The 20,410-nt window shown below is 40.2% G+C and overlaps 1 protein-coding gene across 8 annotated transcripts in view; it reads left to right on the forward strand.

Annotated features, from left to right (window-relative positions):
• The window catches only part of TLE4 (TLE family member 4, transcriptional corepressor), a 123,106-nt gene that overhangs the window by 16,413 nt on the left and 86,283 nt on the right, over positions 1-20,410 (forward strand). For all 8 annotated transcript variants that reach the window (XM_050944159.1, XM_050944160.1, XM_050944163.1 and 5 more), the window contains one exon: positions 17,238-17,300. In XM_050944159.1, coding sequence (XP_050800116.1) covers positions 17,238-17,300 — 63 coding nt within the window. The remainder of the gene's footprint in view (positions 1-17,237; positions 17,301-20,410) is intronic.

The raw sequence follows: 20,410 nt of genomic DNA on the forward strand, positions 1-20,410 counted from the left end.
TCTTCACACATTTCTAGAGTAAATTTTAACAGTTCTTTGTCTGAGTAAACTGTATCACCCTCATCACTGTGGCATAGGATTGTGGTTTCAACTGCAAAAGTGTTTGCATAAGAGATCTCTTTTAACCTGCAGTTGTCCTGTATGCTGCATCCTTAAAATCTTCTTCTGGTGACATTTTTCTCACCTCTTGTAACAAAAAACTGCATTGCATTTTTGCTTAAGTTTTCTTACACTGAACATAGATACAGAGGATGCTAGCACTACACACTTCTATCTCCACCTTTGAAATATGTAATGGGAATATGAATGGAGTCCAAATGAGAATAATATAGGAGGTGGGATTTTCTGAGGTTATGGGTCTCTGTTGTACTGGAAGAGAAAGAGCTGAGTTTGAATATATCAATATGTTTTTCAAACAGGCATTAGCAACCTCATTGTGCCCACTTCGCTACTCTTCAGCAACTCTAGGACATGTCTGCACTTTCAGTGCTTAGTGAAGACGCTACCTATGCCATCAGGAGAGCTTTAGTAGCTGTGTCAATGGGAGAAGCCATCCCATCAACATAGCACTCTCTACAAAAGGGGGGGGGGGGTAGATTGATATAACTATGTCAGTGTAGAAAATCTACACCCTTGAGTGATGCAGTTATACCAACATAACTAAGGCTTGGTCTACCCTACCAACTTTAAAGGCCTTTCATTTGCAAAATACTAATGTTCGAATTCTCCCTGTTTTTAAGAAGGTCTTTTCAATAGCAGATCTACAATGGAATGGATTTGTGTGCCCTACCTACAAACAAAATAGTATACTTCTAGTATAGGTGCAATCGACCCAGCTCTGTTTTATGTCTGAAACTCAGTTGCTATTTTGAGGGGAGTTCTCTCTACATGGATTCTGATGGATCATTGTGGACTAGTGGGAAGACTACTGGGATACTCTTAGCCTACGTACTTGTAAAGGAAAATACACTCTAAGGTGTACATTATATTGGGCAACATAAGGTTGATCTAAATTTGTGGTGGAAGGCTGGTGACTTAAAGTTATAGATGCAAAAAATGACTCCTGAAATTAGTGTTGGGTACGTAAGAGAGCTTCTGTGGTTTTCTTACGCAAACAGAGTACTGTAACTTGCTTAGCATTGCAAGTTCAAGTTTAGTGGCATAAATGAGTAACTTTCATTTTGAAATACTGCTTATGTCTTTCCTCTAAAGATCTTGATGCATCGTGCATCTGTAATGTTCGTTTACTGACTGCTGGATCATTGTGGACCTGGAACTTGGAAAACCCAGATTCAATTCCTTGCACCACCACAGACTTCCTATGTGACCTTGGGCAAATCCCTTGGTCTCTCTGCACCAGGTTTGAAAGGTATGTAGGTGCCTAACTTTGCAGATAGGTACCTGGTGGGATTTTCAGAAGCACCGAAGCAGATTAGGCACCTAACTCCCATTGATTTCAACAAGAGTCAGGGGTACAGATTTTCAAAAGCTGTATTTTTAGGCACCTAAACACCTTTGCAAATCTTGGCTTCCGTGCCTTATTTTCCCATCTGTAAAATGGGGATAACAGTACTTCCCTACCTCACTGAGTAGGGACTTGTTGGTGAATGTCTGCAAAGTGCATCGCACAGTGGGGCCTTAATTTGTGACTGGTACCCTCTAAGTGGTGGTGCACTACAAATAATTTAGAGATGGGGAAAGTAGGCTTTTCATTTAACTTTTCTGTATCTCTGTATATTTAGCCACAGTTAGTCAGCGGTAGTTTAGAGTGTATGTTGCCAGTTCTTTGCTTTAACCAGTTGGTAACATTTCTCTCATTCATTTAAAAACATGGAGCTGTAACTGACTCTCTTGCTTTCTCTTCTTTTCTTTGCAGGGGTTAATGTGGAGAATGATAATTAAAACTGTAAATAAATCTCCTTTGTTGTAGGGCAACAGGGAAGACCACAAATCTTAGCTGAATACATGTGACTTCAGTTTTAGTTTTTCAGAAGTATTTCATGACCCCAAAATGCATAAAATATTTAAATGTGGTACTGCAAAGAGTTATACTTTAAAAAAAAAAAAATTAGTCTTGGGACTGCTTTACCTGTGGCATAGGAGGAGGGAGATATGATATTATAGAGATTCCATTGTGTATTGCGTGAGTGTTACACTATGATCTTGTCATAGATAAGCACTGATGATGCTTTTGAAATTAACAGGTAGTGAAAGATGTTGGCTTGATAGATCTGAAGCTCTCTCTTTAACCACTAGTGTGAGCTTTCCCAAACTGGTGATCCTGTGTCTCAGTTGTCAGGGCCTACTTCTAGGTGTAAGAAGATCAGTCTTTATATCTGGTAATGACTTGGCTACTCTGCTGTGAAGGGTACTAAATTAGGATGTGAAACAGTTGTGTTTGGTACTGTCCTCTCCCTAGTATCTGCTAATTTACATTATGGCCCTGTCTACATGATTAAAAAAAAAAAAAGCCTAATCTATGACCAGATGTTCTTAAAGATGTTAAAGGGGGGGTTTCAATAGATTTGGATGACTCAGTTGAGAATCACACCTTTTTGCCAATGTAAACAGGGCTTATGTGTAGAGCAGGGGTAGGCAACCTTCAGCACGCAAGCTGATTTTCAGTGGCACCCATGCTGCCCGGATCCTGGCCACTGCTCTGGAGGGCTCTGCATTTTAAATGAAGCGTCTTAAACATTTTTAAAACCTTATTTACTTTACATACAACAATTATATTGTAGACTTATAGAAAGAGACCTTCTAAAAATGTTAATGTATTACTGGCGCACACAACCTTAAATTAGAGTGAATAAATGAAGACTCGGCACACCACTTCTGAAAGGTTGCTGACCCTTGGTGTAGAGGGTGAGTTTAGAGCAGGGGTCAGCAACCTTTCGGAAGCATTCAATAATTCTAAATTCTTTTAAGGTTAATATTTTTCACCTTATTTTCATGTCCCTTACTGAAACACACACAAAGAAAACATACTCTGAACTATCTACAAGTTATCAAACTCACTTTCCTCCACATCACTCTTCCCTTTTTTTTTTCTTTGAGTAACAGGTAGTGATTGTTCATAAATAAGTTTGCAAACAATTTGTAGGTATTCAGTGATTTCACATTTCCACATCATATGCTTGAACTTTTTTAACATAAATGTAATAATTGGACTGAGTCTCTAGTTGTCGTGGGAAGGTGATATTTATGAAAAGGAATAATTATAGATGTACAAACCAATCTGAAAAACAATAGACATAACCTTCATGGATTTGTGTGTGAATAAAATATATTAATGTTGATGTGTAGTTTTCCTATGAACACTTGACTGAAACCTTTTCAGTTTGACTAAGAGGGTGGCAAGATTATAGACCTAGCTAAATAAAGATGAAATTAACAAGACCATAGGCTACATTTTGGTAAACCATAGTATTGCTCAGTGGCAAAAAGCCACAGAAGCATTTACAAAAAAAAAAGAAGTGCGGAAATGTGGTTTTGCTGTCTGTCACGCAGTTTGCTGTAACTGACAAAACATATGTTGTCGTATGGTGTCTTTTCACAAGTCTGACCACAGTATTCAGTTTTATACTCTCCTCTGCTCTTCTCTCTCCCTCCCCTTTCTTTTCCCTTGGCAGTAAACCCACAGTTAAATTTTGGCAGACTGTTTATTTTTTTTTGTTACTTTAAATTTATTATGGAGTAACGGCATATCATAGTTTATCAAACTATCTTTGGCCGAAAGTATTACTCAAACTTAGCATCAAAATCTGTATTAGTTGTAACTCGAGAGGTGAAAAGTTTATGATGTGAGTGATAGCAGTACGCATTGGTTGTAGTATGGTGCAAGAAGTGAAACAGAGTGCCTTCCTAGCCTGAGAGAAGTATCAGTATATGTCACAAGATGTGCAGTTTGCAGAGAGTATTATTGTGTGGTTTGCTCTTTTAACTGTGCTTTGTTTTACTCTTTATCTTAAAACAAGGAAAGGGAGCGAAGATTACTTCACTGTTCACAAAAGGTCTCAGTTCAGCAGATGTGGGCACTGCAGCACTCTATCCACAGAACTGATACAGTATAATAAGTGAGAGTGCAAGTATCCACCATCGGATTTTTTTCTCAGTTCTGAACTAAAGAGGCCACTGGATTGGTGGTGGAGTCAGAGAGAGCCGTAAAGACTGAATTAGACTGATACTTTTTTGAGAATCCCTTTTTACAGTGATTGCTTTTGTCATAGTGACATGCATCCATTGGGACTTAAACTGAGACCACCCACCTCACTGTCCGTAGGCCAAGTATCTTGTTTTTTTAAACCAATTTTATTCTGAGATATTTAACCAATTTACATAAAGTAGGTTTTCTTTAACCATTAGCAGCTGTTTACATTTGACCTTGCTCTTTCTGTTCTAGATGTATTTGCTATCGTCTACCTGCGGAGGGTTTATGAAGAGTATATGTAGTAGGGTTCTCATTTTCTGATATATTCATTTGAAGTTTAATACAGCTCATGATGTTGATTGAAACAAGTTGTGATCCCAGTAGAGAGTAGGTCATGGCTCCATAAAACTTTTTACTAAATTGTACATGATACAGTTTATCCATTTCTTACACGGACAGCTCCATCTGCCTCCTACTTCTGCTCTGTGTTAAAGCTTTTTCTTTTCATTCAGTCTACTTTTCAACTTAAACAAAATTTAAATCTGTCATTGAAAACTGCAGTCATGTCATTTAAAGAAAAGGTCATTTAGTGTTGCTGGACTCTGAGTGTCTTGTAAGAGTTTTAGTCTGAATGGCTCTTCCCAGGAATTGAACATCAAGTTGTATTGGATGTCACCAAGTGCGCTAGACAGTAAGTTTCCCAAATGTATTTCAACATTCATCAGGGATAAGGAAAAGTTATTTACTTATTCCCATAATACAAGAACTAGGGATCACCAAATGAAATTAATGGGCAGCAGGTTTAAAACAAATAAAAGGAAGTTCTTCTTCACGCAGCGCACAGTCAACTTGTGGAACTCCTTACCCAAGGCGGTTGTGAAGGCTAGGACTATAACAGCGTTTAAAAGAGAACTGGATAAATTCATGGTGGTGAAGTCCATTAATGGCTATTAGCCAGGATGGGTAAGGAATGGTGTCCCTAGCCTCTGTTTGTCAGAGGATGGAGATGGATGGCAGGAGAGAGATCACTTGATCATTACCTGTTAGGTTCACTCCCTCTGGGGCACCTGGCACTGGCCACTGTCGGTAGACAGATACTGGGCTAGATGGTCCTTTGGTCTGACTCGGTACGGCCATTCTTATACTCTTATCACATACAACTGTCTTCAATTTTCTCTTCGCAAGCTTGCTTTTTTTAGAAAGTTAAAAATCTGTTATCTAAAAACTAGGTTATGCTTCACACTTTGATAAAGTGGTTGAAAGTAAAAATTCCTGGCTTTCACCTCTCCCCAATTTAAGCAAAAATAGTGAGAATTATAGAAAGCTGCAGCCACACAAAGGTTGAACTCCAAAGCAGAAACAATTTAACAGAAGTAGTTGTGTGTTTTTTATTTTTTGTTAAATATAGAAGCTGAGATTCTCACATAATTGTCTCCAAAAGCTGGGGCTTTCTTCTACTTACCCTGCAAAAATGGAAAGGGGGCCTTAAATTGGCTCGACAAGAGAGAACCCTTGCATAGAATTCCATTGACTTCAGTTGAGTTCTATATGGCCTCAGGGGTCTGCTTAAATGGAGCCGATTTCAGGATCAGCCCGTAAGATTTGCAGCAGAGTTGAACAAAGATTTGCACAACATTTGGCCATGTTTAGGACCTCACATTGTGTATTTCCCTGCCCTAGCAAGGAGTCTCATTGAAACGTGTGTGCACAGTTGCAAGTCAAAATCTTACCCAGCAGGGAGAGGATGAAAGAGAATCAAAGCTTAATTAAGATCACTTGTGTATGTGTGTTCAACTCTGTTGCAGTTGTATAGGGAAGGATTAAAAAGGCGAAATGCAGGTGTAAATATAATTGTGTGGCAAGTCAGAAATCTGAGTTTAATAAAGAAGCTGACCCAGTGTGGTACTGTAACTACATATGATTAAAAGGGACTAGTTTTAAAAATATCAAGCCAGATTCCCAAAAACTGGTCGAGAGAAGTGGAAAACCCTATACCAGTGAACTACATTGCACCGAAGGGAGAATTTGGTCCAAGAGCAGGTGATGAATCATGCACTCAGGATTTCCCCTAGGGAAGAAAGAGGGGTAACTATTCAGAGCTTGCAAGAGCTCTGCTAATGGCTGTGCTTCCTTCTCACTGGCATACTTTTTTGGTATGGGCTAGCATCTTCCAAGCTTCTCCTTCCACCATAGTGGAAGGAAAATTGCAGCCATTTTCTGCCATCGTGACCTTCAACTGCAGCCTTTTCTCTGTCAGAGTCTATAACAGTATAAATCCAAGGTGACTTTATCTCATTGTCTGGTTTGGGCCTGAGTGAATTGAATGGCCATACTGATTGTTTTTGTATGCCTTTCTTAAATGTAGATATTAACCCCTCTGCCACCCCAAAAAAGGTTGACTTTCTTCAAGTGGCAGGCCTGAAAAGTCCCAATGTCAACTTAGTTCACTTGGTTTTTGTCTCTTAATTATAAGCGAGTCCATGTGTATTTTTAATACTAAATTGCATTCTACGTAGTTCCAGAGACATTAAATATATAAATAAATAAAAGCCTTGTCTTATTCAGTTTGCTTCAGTAGCCCAGAGAGCTGTAAGTACATTAGTAAATTGATTCCGAAAATTCTGGTACTTCAATTTATTGCTTATGTCACTGTATGCAGTATTGTATGCAAAATAAGCATGTAAACTAATTTATAAAGTGTAAGTAACCAGTTTACATTATCTTATGAATTTAGGTGGGATGTTTGTAAAGAGAGCTGATAAGGAAAGTGAGGTGGATATTATACCCATGTTCGTTTGGCAGAGTCTGATGGCCACACTTATATTGAACCCCATGTGGGCATTGCAGATTGTAGAGAGACAAAAACTAAGCCCCTAAACTTGAGCAATTGGCACAGTGAAGAAGCAGTTGTCTACATAATAACTTCCTATCATAAACCTAGTCCCAGATTTGGACCTTAGCGTCCAAAATATGGGGGTTAGCATGAAAACCTCCAAGCTTAGTTACCAGCTTGGACCTGGTAAAGCTGCCACCACCCAAAAAATTAGAGTGTTTTGGAGCACTCTGGTCCCCCCAAACCTTCCCTGGGGACCCCAAGACCCAAATCCCTTGAGTCTCACAACAAAGGGAAATAAACCGTTTCCCTTCCCCCCCCCCCCCCAGGTGTTCCTGGAGAGACACACAGAAGCAAACTCCGTGAATCTAAACAGAGGGATTCCACCCTCCCCGTTTCCAGCCTTGGAAAACAGAAGTACTAATCTCTTTCCCCCTCACTCAGAGGGAATGCAAAGTCAGGCTAGTAAATCTAACACACACACAGATTTCCCCCTGACTTCTTCCTCCCACCAATTCCCTGGTGAGCACAGGCTCAATTCCCTGGAGTTCCTCACTAAAGAAAAACTCCAACAGGTCTTAAAAAGAGAGAAAAATACATAAAAATGGTCTCTCTGTATTAAGGTGACAAATACAGGGTCATTTGCTTAAAAGAATAGTGAATAAACAGCCTTATTTAAAAAGAATACAATTCAAAGCACTCCAGCACCTATACCATGTAAATACAAAAGAAAGCAATAGAAACCTTACTGCCTTACTATATGGTACTTACAACTTGGAAATAGAAGATTAGAAAGCAGGAAACAGAAATCACTTCTCATAGCCGAGAGAGTGCAGGCAGAAGACCCAGAACAAAGGACTCACACACCAAAAAACCCTCCACCCAGATTTAAAGTCTTGTTTCCTGATTGGTCCTCTGGTCAGGTGTTTCAGATTATTTCTTTCCAGGTGTAAGAGACATTAACCCTTAGCTATCTGTTTGACACTTCCCCATGGGAAAACCTTTTTTTTTTTTCACTTTAAGTCTAGATTCTCTGAGGCTTAGTTTCCAAACAGCATGAATCTATGGCTGAGAATAAACTTTATAGTCAAGACTTACAATATTTTCTACAGTTCTGTAGGTCTGGAGTAAGTGTTACAAGACAGCTTAGTCTGTAATTAAAACAAAATGTTCTCCTCTCCTATGAAAGAAAAGTTAATTTTGTGTGAAATACTAAGATTAGCTTATTGTGTGTTTTTATTCAGAATCATGTAGTATGTCTCATAATGTAATAAACTTTTGTTTGTTGCCACTAATTCATGAAATTCTTGTTTAGCTATTATGAGGGTATATGCATATGTTTTTGGTAAGCACTTAATAAACTAGATTGATCTTTTTGGCAAAGGCTGCACTGCGTAAAACAAATTAAATCTGAAATAACTGGTCCTGATCATTTTCTACTGATTACTGAAATGGGTTTCCCAATAGTGTTTTATTTTTCTGTTTTGTTTCAACAATACATATGTAGTAGTTATTATTCTCATTCCAGTGACAGACCTATAGCCTCCAGTTTTAATTCTTTACAATTACAAAAAAGTTAGTAATAATTAATGAAACATCGTGAAACATAATGGAAATATTTTTCCTAACCTTATGTACTATAAATAAAATCCCAATTTTGTTTTTCCCCTGCTAAAGTAATACAAATGCCAATATTTTAAACAACAAATTAATTTTGAATTTCCTATAAAGTAGCTTAGGTATTTTAATATCTAAACTTTATAGAGCTGTTTGTTTCTGTTTTTAGGCCACACTTCAGCAAAACATTTAAGCACATGGTTAAATTCATCCCTGTTTATCAAAGCACTTAATCATGTGTTTTAAGCTCAGTTAAAGTCAGCTGCTTTTGAAAGTCTTTTACTCTTAAACACAAGTCCCATTTTCAAAAGAGACTTAGTAAGCTCTGACGCGCGTAAGTCTCCTTGAAAGTCATTGGAACTTAGGCTCAGAATTCCAAGTTCCACTGACTTTAAGGAGCCGGTGGGTATGCCTACACTGCAATTAGAGGGTCACAAAGCTCAATCTCCAGCCCAAGCTTGAGTGTCTACATTGCAATTAAACAAGTCGTCAGCCCCATGAGTCCAGCTGACGTGGGCCGGCTGTGAGTGTCTAATTACAGTGTAGACATACCCATAGACTCCCGATTGCCTCCAAAGTCTCTTTTGAAAATGGGACTTGGGCTCATAAGTCCCTCTGGTGCTTTTGGAAATTTTACCCGAAGGGCCCAATTTTAAAGGTATTGGAGCATCTAAAGATGCCGGTAGGTGCTTTTGAAAATTCCACTAAGCTCCTATCTGCATCTTAAGGTGCCTAAATACCTTTAAAAATCTGCCCCAAGTGAAGATTGCAAGGGATAGTCTGCTGATTCAGGGCCTGAAGCAGTTACACTTGTATTTTATAATGATTAGGAAATATTGACCGACGCAAGTGTTGGATCTTTTGTCTGGGTCGTAATTTGGCCTGGTTAGTCATAGTGCCTTCAAACAGGTGACCAAACGTTACAGAAGAGTATTTTATAGTTCGTAAATGTTTGTTTCACTATTTGCCTTTTTAAAAAAAAAAGTTGTTAATCTTTCCATATCTGTGCCTTTTAAGATATTTTAAACAGTGTTTTTTTGTTTTTGCAGTTACATCAAGAATCTAATACCAGACTAGTTACAAAAAAAATAAATAAACACAACTGCCACCACCACTACCCCTCTTTTCAGTTTCAATGTTGGTGTGTTTTTAGGCAAAAATAAACATCTTTTTGTCTTGGGAAAGAAGTAATAGAAGTGTCAGTGTTTGTTAACATATTTGACAAACTATGGCAGCAAAAACTATCCTTTTTTATATTTTGGCATGAACAATTGCCCTTTTATTGAGCCATTAATGGTATTTCGGAGCATCCACAGACAATTTAGCAGCTGTTTATCAGGAGCTTTCGTAAAGCATTGAATAGTATTCTAACATTCAGTAACCCTAACAGCATTTCAGAATCTGTGCCTGTTTAAATGGGATATCTGTAAATGTAGTTGTTCAGCGATGCATGACCCATATAACCTATAAATGTGATTGGAAGTTACAGTGCTGGCATAGGCTGATGGATAGCAGATTAGAACCCTGATTAACTATGTGATTCGCAGGCTGGGAATATATTGTCCTAAGCAAGATTCATCAGATGCAATCAGAATGTCAAGTGGTCAGATGAAACTCAAATGTGCAGTGTGGCTTTTTTTCTTGTGCTTTGCTTCTTAGGTTCCCTCTCCTCCTCTTTCTCCTTCCCCGCCCTTATTTCCAAAGCTGAAAAATACTACTTTGATGAATTTGCTCCTCACCCTAAAGCTGTCTGTTATTTATCAGAAAGCAGGTCGCAGTTCAGTGAGCAGAAGAAAAGGTTTTAATAGAAGCTGTGCCAAGGGCTGTAATGCATCATTTTAGGGCCCTAATTACATTACAATGACAAATATCAATGGTGACAACAGCAATAACCTACATGCTTTAATGGCTGTGCTGGAAAAGGAGTTTGGGCTCTGCGCCATTAGATTAGACTTGGTTTCAAAACATGGGCCATTAGAAGTGTGTGTCCACAGTATTATTGGCCGATAACTGAAGCCCCGTGGAAAGGCCTGTAAATAAATGATGCCTCTCTAAAGTTTGGTCCCGTGAGACAAGAGGCAAAATTAGATGGCCCGTGGAAGCAGCAGTGTTTCCGAGGCAACTTTAGTTTCAAAATGAGGAATTGGCTGCTTACGTTTATGAAATCATACTGCCCCCACCCCCTTCTCCCAATTAGGTAGATTGTGAAAAATCCAGTGGTAAAACATCTCAAAGCAAAAAGATATTCATTGACAAAGCAACTAATTTTAAAATGAACGTTTTTAAAAACGTTTTGTATATCTATATTTAAAACTTTTTACTTTTTTTTTGCCTGTTAGGAGGTATTCTGTGGGCTTAATAACCACAGGCCCACTGAAATACTAACCCACATTATTGGTGCCTCTCCCTGTAGATAATGGAATGGCACAGCAAGAAATCACACTATCTGGCTTCCAGGGGTTAACTCTCTTTATTATGTTTTGTAATAAATAGTTCAGCCCACTAAAACTGCTCATACTAGTCTGCAGACTTGACTGTGTGAAGGACTGCATAGTCCTAGACAAAATACTTTTTAATTACTTATTCCATGAATCCATGCCAATTCTTTAGATTTTGATTGTCTTCATTTGCTTTATTCCTGCAAAAGATACACAAGTGTTGAGATTTGGGGGGCATTTTACATTATCCTTTATAATAGGACTTGTGGCAACACAGGCTGTAGATGTGCTTACTGTGAACATATATTTGCTTTGGTTAAATAGGAAAGAAGGAAGTGGAAGAAGAATTGTTTGAACAAACCTAAGACTAACTTGTGTATTACTAATTTAGTGCAGACAGTGCACTAACGGTCCCTGTACAAAAACAGTACAAAACAGTCCCTGCCCCGAAGAGTTTTTATAATCTACAAGAATGCCTAAAATTTTCCAATTAAAGTGTTTTCACATAAGTATTTGACTAATAAAGAATGTCAGGGTGCTTCAAGGCTTTATTTTTAGACAAGATTTCTTCTTCCTCTCTCTCTCTTCTCCCTCCCCTCCCCCACCCAACCCTGCCCCCACTGTAGGGAAGGAATACATTTTTATTCTCAAATTGAGCTAGTCTCTTCCTCTTCTAATTACCTGGTCTAGCAGGTGATAGTTCGATGCATGTTTTGGGTGAACACACAGAGCAACTTATTTACTGTAAATTCTTAGTTGATGTTAAAGGTGAAAATCTCTTGGTGTGAGATGATAATTTAGATAGACTGTTTCTTTGTATCAAAACCAAAAAGAGAGACGCTAAGACCAGATTCTTGAATGTGAGCCCCTTCAAACTCTGAAGACTGTAGTGTACGTAACATTTGAGACAAACTGGCCTCCACTGTCCTATTTTTGAAACAGATCCAAAATTTATTTTAAGTTTTGATATGGTTACAAATTATGAGACTGGCTGACGTTGCAAGATTACTGAATTTATGATAACTGCTCATGAGAATTTGCTGTTATCTAATCTAAAACCCAGGCCCTAAACTAACTCTAGTCATCTTCCAAAACCATTTTGTTCACTCATTTGTAAAATGAGCCCTGCTTTCCCTTTCCTAGTCTAAATGGAGTAAAGCTCTTGCCAAAATAATTTGGTGGCACTTGAGTATTAATGCCAGTGGTCCAATCTTGTGTGGAATATCTGTGGGATCAGGGCCTTTAAAGATTGTGCAGTTAAGAAGTTCACAGTATTCCAGGTATAAGTAAGTAGTGGATAAACTGTGAAATGTATTGGTGTATATTATAGATATATTTTTACAGGTGCTGTTTGGCTGTTACTTAGCAATGAGCAGGCTGATTTTCTTAACCAAGTATGTATCCGCTGTAAGTTTTCCTAATGGTTTTGATATTTGCCTCTTTTCCAAACCATGAAACTAAAGCCTTTTCTTTGAAAATGTGACAGCCCAAAACTCAAATATATAAGCATACTTTAATGCAAAGATGCCCATCCCACTTTAGGTAACAAACGTAAACTCATGTACTAGCCCACATCCCCTTTACTCCAATGCCTGCCCAGTATGTCTGTCTCTTCTCTTCCATACCCTTCAAGTCCAAAATGGAAACAGTGCTTATCTCCACTGTGTACCTTTGTCCATGGTAGCTCAGTGGCTTTCAGAAGTATCCAGGCAACATCGAGGGCCACCTTAGATAACTTTCTGTAGACTGGTTCAGCATGGGTGCCTGGCATCATTGCAAGGCCACACAGAAGTATGGTGGATTAATCTGTGCGAAAGTAATGGTTCAATGTGTTTTTTCTCTCTCTGAAAGAGACACACAGATTGAATACTGGTGGATCCAGAATTCAGAAATTTGAATGTCCTTTCTGGGTTTGCTACAGCTCCACAATGCTTTGTCTCTGTGCCCACCTCCCTTCCTGGCTTGTCTGCATTATTGCTGAAGGCTACCATGTTCCAGTCACATCTTGCCTCCGCTTTTAGGCCTTCATGAAAGAAGAATACTGTCACTAAGCAAGCCTGTCTTGTTTGAAGATCATTCGCTGGAGGCAGCAAAAAGTTCAAAGCAACATAACTTGAGGGAAGGACCCATCTAGTCACCTGCCTAATGGAATGCCAAAGCAGAAGCACTGGAGCTTTGAGTATGTCCTCTATCAGAGGACTCTCACCTGTTCACACACCAGTGTGTTGGAAAGCTTTGTAGTAGTTGGCTCCATGGAGCTCAGATCAAGTGCAAGTAGTCTCTCAGCCTATCAAATGGTATGATCGAGTGTTTTGTTGTGTTTGGTCTTTTGGCCCTGAGATGAAAATCGTGTCTGTGTCCCTAGGACTGTGAAGTTACAAACATTTATTACTGCTTATATTCTGCTTATACTCTGACGTGCAATCATCTGCCGCCCTAAGATTACCATAATTCCTAATGTCATTGGAACTTTTCAATAAAGAACAGTACTGACTAGACCTAAAAATGCATATGCATTGGGTATATTAACAAGGGACTTTTATGTTGTTCATATAAATAAACTGCAAAACTAGAAAATATTGTTGGCCCATGGCTAGACATCTGAATCTTAAGTGCGAGCTTTTTCTTTTAGTCTTTTCCACCCTCTTGTTGATCCCTCCCGAAAGCTGAATACTTGTGAGATGTCTTGCTATCATTAAAAAATCTTCTCTTCTCCCATACAACTCTTTCATACTTTATCCAGGTGTAGACTGCTGTCTCCACAAGTCCAGGAAGCCTGACTTTCACGTATGAAGCAAGCATTGAAGTGCTGCAGTTTATTAGTATTCTGGGACCACTAATACTTAAGGCCTGCATAATGGTTTACCTTCTAACCTCCTGTTTACAATTACTCAGACCTTTCAGAAACTCACTTTTCTGGCTGATGGTTCCCAGGCTGAGACTCTGCTTGTCAGGGAAGGGGTGTGTGTGTGTGTGTGAGTTCCATAGCTGAAACAGCTGTGCTTGAATGTTTGAAATTTGGCATGGACATAACTGCAATAGGGGAGAAGTGCCTTTAAGTATGCTAGGTAAAATGATCTTTGATGTGGAGAAGTTATGCTGTAGCTCGACAGGAAGTTCTAGACATGATGCAGGAATCACTTGGTGAAATTCTGCGGCCTGTGTTAGGTAGGTCAGACTGGATGATCATAATGATCCTTTCTTGGCTTAAAAATCTAACTCTGAGCCTTTTCACTGCACTTTATGTACAACATTTATGCTCACTCTTAGAGTGCAGCTAAGGAAGAATATTCAGTGTACATGTGACTATTAGGGTTGTCAGTCTTCTAGTCTCAGAAAACCAAACACTCTTACCCCACCACCTGCGCTGCACCTTCTCTGAAGTGTCCTGCTTACTCCCTTCCTCACCCTTCATTGCTTGCTCTCCCCCCCCCCCCCACCCTCGCTCATTTGCTCATTTTACCAGGCTGGGGAAGAGGGTTGGGCTGCAGGAGGGAGCTCCAGGCTGGGGCAGGGGGTTAGGGTGCGGGAGGGAGTGCAGGCTCCAGCTGGGGGTGTAGGCTCTGAGGTGGTGCTAGGGATGAGTGGTTTAGTTGCAGGAGAGGGCTCAGGGCTGGGGCAGGGAGTTGAGGGGGTGCGGGGTGCGGGCTCTGGGTGGCGCTTACCTCAGGCAGGTCTCAGAAGTGGTGACGTCCCTCAGGCTCCTAGGGGGAGGGGTGGCCATGGAGGCTCTGCACGCTGCCTCTGCCCAAAGGCTGCACCCCTGCAGCTTACATTGGTCATGATTCCTGGCTAATGGGAGCTGCAGAGCTGGCACTCGGGGCTGCCAACCAGACTTCTAATGGCCCGATCAGTGGTGCTGACAGGAGCCACCAGGATCCCTTTTCTACTGGGTTTTCTGGTCAAAAACCAGACACGTGGCAACCCTAGTACCCAACTTATCTGTTGAGTACAAAGGGGACTGAAAGCATGCATGGGCTGAGTAGGGTTGCCAACTTTCTAATCACACAACCAAACATCCAGGCCCTGCCCTGCCCCTTCCTTGACTCTGCCAAGTGACTCTCTGTGTGCTGCCTGCGCCTACAGCCTCACTGATCCCATTGGCCAGGAATCATGGCCAATGGGAGCTGCAGAGCCAGCACTTTGGGTGGAGGCAGTGCATGGAGCCCCCATGGCTGCCTGTGTGCCTAGGAGCCGGACGTGCCAGCTGCTTCCGGGGGCCGCACAGAGCCAGGGCAGGCAGGGAGATTGCCTTAGCCCTGCTGTGCCGCCGACCAGACTTTTGTAGCTGCCAGAGTCCCTTTTTGACTGGGTGTTCTGGCTGAAAATCAGATGTCTGTCAAGCCAAGGGCTGAGGCAAGACTCTGACCAGGCCTTTGTCCTCGGTACCTGTAAATCTCAAATTGTAAAGAAGTTAACTAAGGCTACTGCATACATTTCAGGTGCACCAGAGGGAGCTTTGCAGCTGAGGAAGGTATATTCTGTGGATGACTTAAAATGCAGGGATTTTCTTTTCCAACTGTTACAGTTGCTGATATTTTACAAGTTGGGAGAATTTATGAAGTAGTGAAGATTAAGGCCTGAGTTCTGCAAGTTGCTTTGTGAGGGACCCAAGGGAGCCTTGCTGAAGTCAGTGGGGCGCCTCGTGGATGCAGGGGTCTGCCAAATGCAGAACAGCAGGATCAGTGTCTGTAGCTTGTTGCTTTTTTATTAAAACTAGGAAATTCTGTATAAAAATTTTATCGTATGGTGGCTAAACCCTCGAGTTAAGAAATGCTCCAGCAACGTTAATTTTAGCAACTACAACTCAATCTTCTTGTTCGTAGATGAGAAGTGCATAGTAAACTGTATTTACTTAATATTAATACATAAGAGAGGTACTGAAAAATTGCAGGCATGTATAGGTCAGTTAAATTTTTAGGTAAACTAGCTTTGTAGTTAACTGTGTAAGTTCGTGAACTGTACTTAAGGAAGGCTGTACTGCTAGATAAGCAGAAATGTGTCGTATGTGAGTGTCAAAGTGTCGTCATGTGCAAGGGAACAAAGTTAAAATTTCACATAACCCGTGGCTGTAGCATATCATGACTTCTGACGACATAGCTTTATAACTGTAATGTTTCAATAACACAGATTTTTATATGGAATGCTAGATACTTTACTAGTCTGTTAGTTAGATTTTTTTTTTAAGGTTTTGTCATTTAAAAGATTGCATAGTGAGAAGGTTGAAAGGGTTGCTAAAGAAAGAAGGAAACCAAAATTGCACAAGTATGAGTGTCTGTCATTCTGGTAGTGACTTTGCAAGAAAAAGAGCGTTTTGCCCTCCTATATAATGGGGAACTGATGTGTAGAATTTATTTTAAGAAAGTCCCTGTAATTGTAACTGTGATATCTCCTCTACCAATGTTGAGGTGTGCAGGTTAAATCTATGTAATTATCCATCCCTGTGGAAATACAGTATCATATAGAATCCAATTCTAATCAGTTACACTGGTCTAAATCCAGAGTAGTTCCAGCCAATCAGTTGACTTCAGTGAAATGACTCTAGTATTAATCCAGGAGAAGTGCTATCAAAGATCTAAGTATTACTTAATTATTTTTCTAAATTCAGAATCTCAAATTGCAATGTCCAAGCTGTATCTTAACACGATCTTCTGTGAAGTTACATGTAATGTTTGTAATGTTCCCACAATATATCTTTAGTGTTTTGTTTCTCTCTCTCTCACTCACACACACAATCTTAGTTGTTGTTGTCGTCATATTCCTTGAATTAAATTGTCTTTTTCCCTGTGAGGGGATGAAATGTATCATCAGTATTCAATAATTTTGAGGTTTTTGTAAGGTTTGAAAATAGTACTGGAAAAAAGTATGGCTGATTTGTGCGCTGCTCCGCCTGGAGACATCATGATACCCCTCTGATTTTTATAATGGAAATGAAAATTCTCTTTGGACCATGTGGAAGCTCAAAAGCTTTTTTTGTGAGGAAACTGTTAAAAATGTGAGCTATAAATGACTAACAATAGCCATCACCTGTTGTTGAATTGGGTCTCTGAATTTTTTTATTCTTATTAACTATTCCAGTTAGAACATGGTTACACAAAACCACTGATAGATGCAGTTTGATATGTTAGCTGTTCATGTGATAACATTAACATTTGAGAAATATAGAATACACTAACTTTCTTCCTCTTCTTATGTGCAGGCAGAAATTGTCAAGAGGCTGAATGCTATATGTGCACAAGTCATCCCGTTCTTATCCCAAGAGGTAAGGTGGTAGTTTGCATGTACTGGCCTTAAAAGATGCTCTGCAGTTGGTGGTGGTGGTTGTTTGTTGCAAAAGTGGAGCTTTGTAATGACCTCTCTGGCTTTGTAAAACTCATGGTGACTGTATTTCATTTTCCAAGGTGCTGTTCCAACGTCAATGTCTTAAATTATATTCTACTGAATTTTTAATAAGTGCATTTATAGAATAGATCACGTTCTAATGTGCTAAGCAAAATTTAGTTGTTTAAAATATTTGCTGTCAAGTACAATGTAGTGTTGCTCAGAATAATGACTTTGTCAAACTGGCTTCTAATACAATAGATTGAAAAATTGCTAGAAATACATGATTTGTGGTACATTCTTGACAATGGGCATTAAAAGTAGGCAGAAATGTATGTAGGTTTATCAAATGGTGATGCTCTAGATAGTATACATACTAATGAAGCTTTTGTCTGTCATATTCTTCCTCTTTTATGTCTTCTGTATGTTTGAGGAGAATACACAGATTAACTCTCTGTAAGCACTGACCCCAAAATTATGATTCATTCTCATGAGCTTGAGTGCATTGTGGATGACTTCTGAGAGAGACAGGGAACTTGAGGGAAGGGTGTGGTGCTGGCTGAGGGAACCTTGCTACTATTGGCTTGTGTGGGATAAAATGAGAGTGTGGTTCGTGAAAGAGTTTAAGTGTATAGTGGCTTTAACAAAAAGTTTTTGTTTTTTGTGCAGGGGCAGGATTTGGACATGGGTTGCCATTGGAAGTGGGGTGACTGGCTTGATGCTGTATAATTTAGGAATTCATTTCAGTAAAATCAGTGGTGGGAAGTCAGAGCTTACAGCAGTGTTTCTTTGTAGTGCAGCTGCAAAGCATTGTATTGCAGTCAGAATCATAGTACATTCTCATTCTCCCACCCTTCCAATTGTTCCACAAAGTGTCATTGCTTTTCAAGAGAGCTGTTCATCCTTCTGCTAGCTGGAGGTCATGTGTTTGATGCATACAGGTAGGAGGGTGTGTGTGAGAGAGAGAAAAAATATTGACAAGACTAGATCAAAAGCTGCCACTATTCCCTTTGGCCTATAAAGTTGTGTTTATGAGCACTAAATGTTGTAGTGAGTTAGTGCACAAGCCCTTCTCTACTGCCACTGGGGACCTGAATTCAAGTCCTACCTTGAGTCACAAATGAAAATTAGCTTAATCCTTGTACTCATTTGTTAATGCTACAGAAACACTGTACATTTGGAAATTCCTCTGTTGAGGAGTTACACAGGGTTTGAAAGAGAGATAGGATTGAGATGTATTGGCTTTTATTTTGGAAAGCTGTCACTGTATCTATTCCTGATTCAAGCCAGTGCTCTTCATTCCTTTGCTCTGTGTCCTAAACTGACAAGAGTTTGAAAGACAGGTGGCGGAGAGCATTTGGCAAGCAAAGCTGTGATCTGGGCAAAAAATCAGGTTCAAATGTAGTACGAAGTGGCATTTTGCCTTAGGTAGGAATAGTATGGTCCTGCATTCAGAGATCTTGCTTTTTATTTTTATTTTATTTTTATTTTAGTGGTTGCAGTTTTAGGACTTTCAATTGCAGTCCTAAAGAAATCTTTGTTTTAATACATAAATTAGCCAAATTGTTCAGCTATAACTTTCTCCGTTCTCCCTTTCCCCCCACACACAGTGAAAACCTATTAATTAGAAAAAAAAAGTGGTTTGTTGGTGATATTTGAGTTTTTGCCATCCTTTTGTTCATCTTCAGCTTGACCCTTTCTGTGTTCATGTGAAATAAGGGGTAAGGTTTTGGGGTTTGTGTGTAAGTGGTGGTGCCCCAGTCTGTTCAACACAGATTTCTTCTCTCCTACTGCTCTACATATATCCAGCTTACCTTACTCCACAGTCAATCTGCTGAAAACTTGCACTGATGCATTTTAAGTGATCCACTGGAAGGAGGAGGAATCATGAAGGATGCATTGTTCCTCTTTCTGCAGGCAGGGAGAATAATCTGTGTGGGATGCATAATCAGAAATTGGGGAGCTGTGCTAGGACTCTACACTTTATCCTCTACACTATCTACCAACTTTCTAGGCCACGTCTACATCACAAACTTCGGTCAACGCAAATTAAGTTAGCGCAAAGCCACCAAAGTTAGTTGTGCGCATGCATACCTGGCTCCTTCTGTTGGTGCTCAGGTTGCTCACCAAGAGTGCATAGCATGCTGCACCATAGGGTAGGTGTCCCAGTGTGCAACCCACCACTCTCCAGTGAGCTGTCTTTTTTTGGGAAACTTTGGCAGTGCATGGTGAGGGAGAAATGAGCCATGCAGGGGTGACTGGGAGCAAGGGGTCAACTTCTCAGTGTGCAACTGGCTCGACCCCATAATGTCATCTTTTGCACCTTTTTTAAAAAATCCCGCAAACCCACATGGCCCTTCTTGTTGTTCACCATCTCAGACAGAAGCATGGAGCATGCACAAGTCTGCACGAATGTCATAAGTGTTGCGGGCACAGGACACATGATACTCTGACATTTGCAGAGCCATAAGAGGAACCAAATCAGCAAGGAACATGATTTCTTGGAGGACAGATTGCTGTGGGACAGAGAGAGAATGAATTCAAAGTATTTTTTTTTTTTTTAGTGGCATTCAGAGCAGCTGCAGATGTTGGAGCACCGCTTTGGGCACTGAAAAATAAGCACTGAGTGGAGGGACTGCATTGTAACACAGGCATGGGATGAGGAGCCAGGGCCGCAGAATTTGAATATGTACAAGGCTATGATCTTGGGTCTGTGGGCCGAACTCACCACATTCCTCCAGCGCAGGGACACCAAAATGGGAGCTGCACGGACGGTGGAAAATCAAGTGGTGGTTGAGCTGTGGAAATTTGCTTTGCTAGAATGCTACCAGTCACTAGGAAATAATTTTGGAGTTGGAAAACTGACTGTGGGGGCCATTGCCATACAAATGTGCAGAGCATTAGTCATGTCCTGTTATGCAGGAATGTGACTCTTGGCAATGTGCAGGACATAATGGATGGATTTGCAGCAGTGGGGTTCCAGCAGTGTGGTGGGGTGAGAGATGGCTCACATATTCCTATTTTGGCACCAGAGCACCTTGCCACAGAGTA

The sequence above is a fragment of the Gopherus flavomarginatus genome, chromosome 3 (genome assembly GCF_025201925.1).
Source record: "Gopherus flavomarginatus isolate rGopFla2 chromosome 3, rGopFla2.mat.asm, whole genome shotgun sequence".
Lineage (NCBI taxonomy): Eukaryota > Metazoa > Chordata > Testudines > Testudinidae > Gopherus > Gopherus flavomarginatus.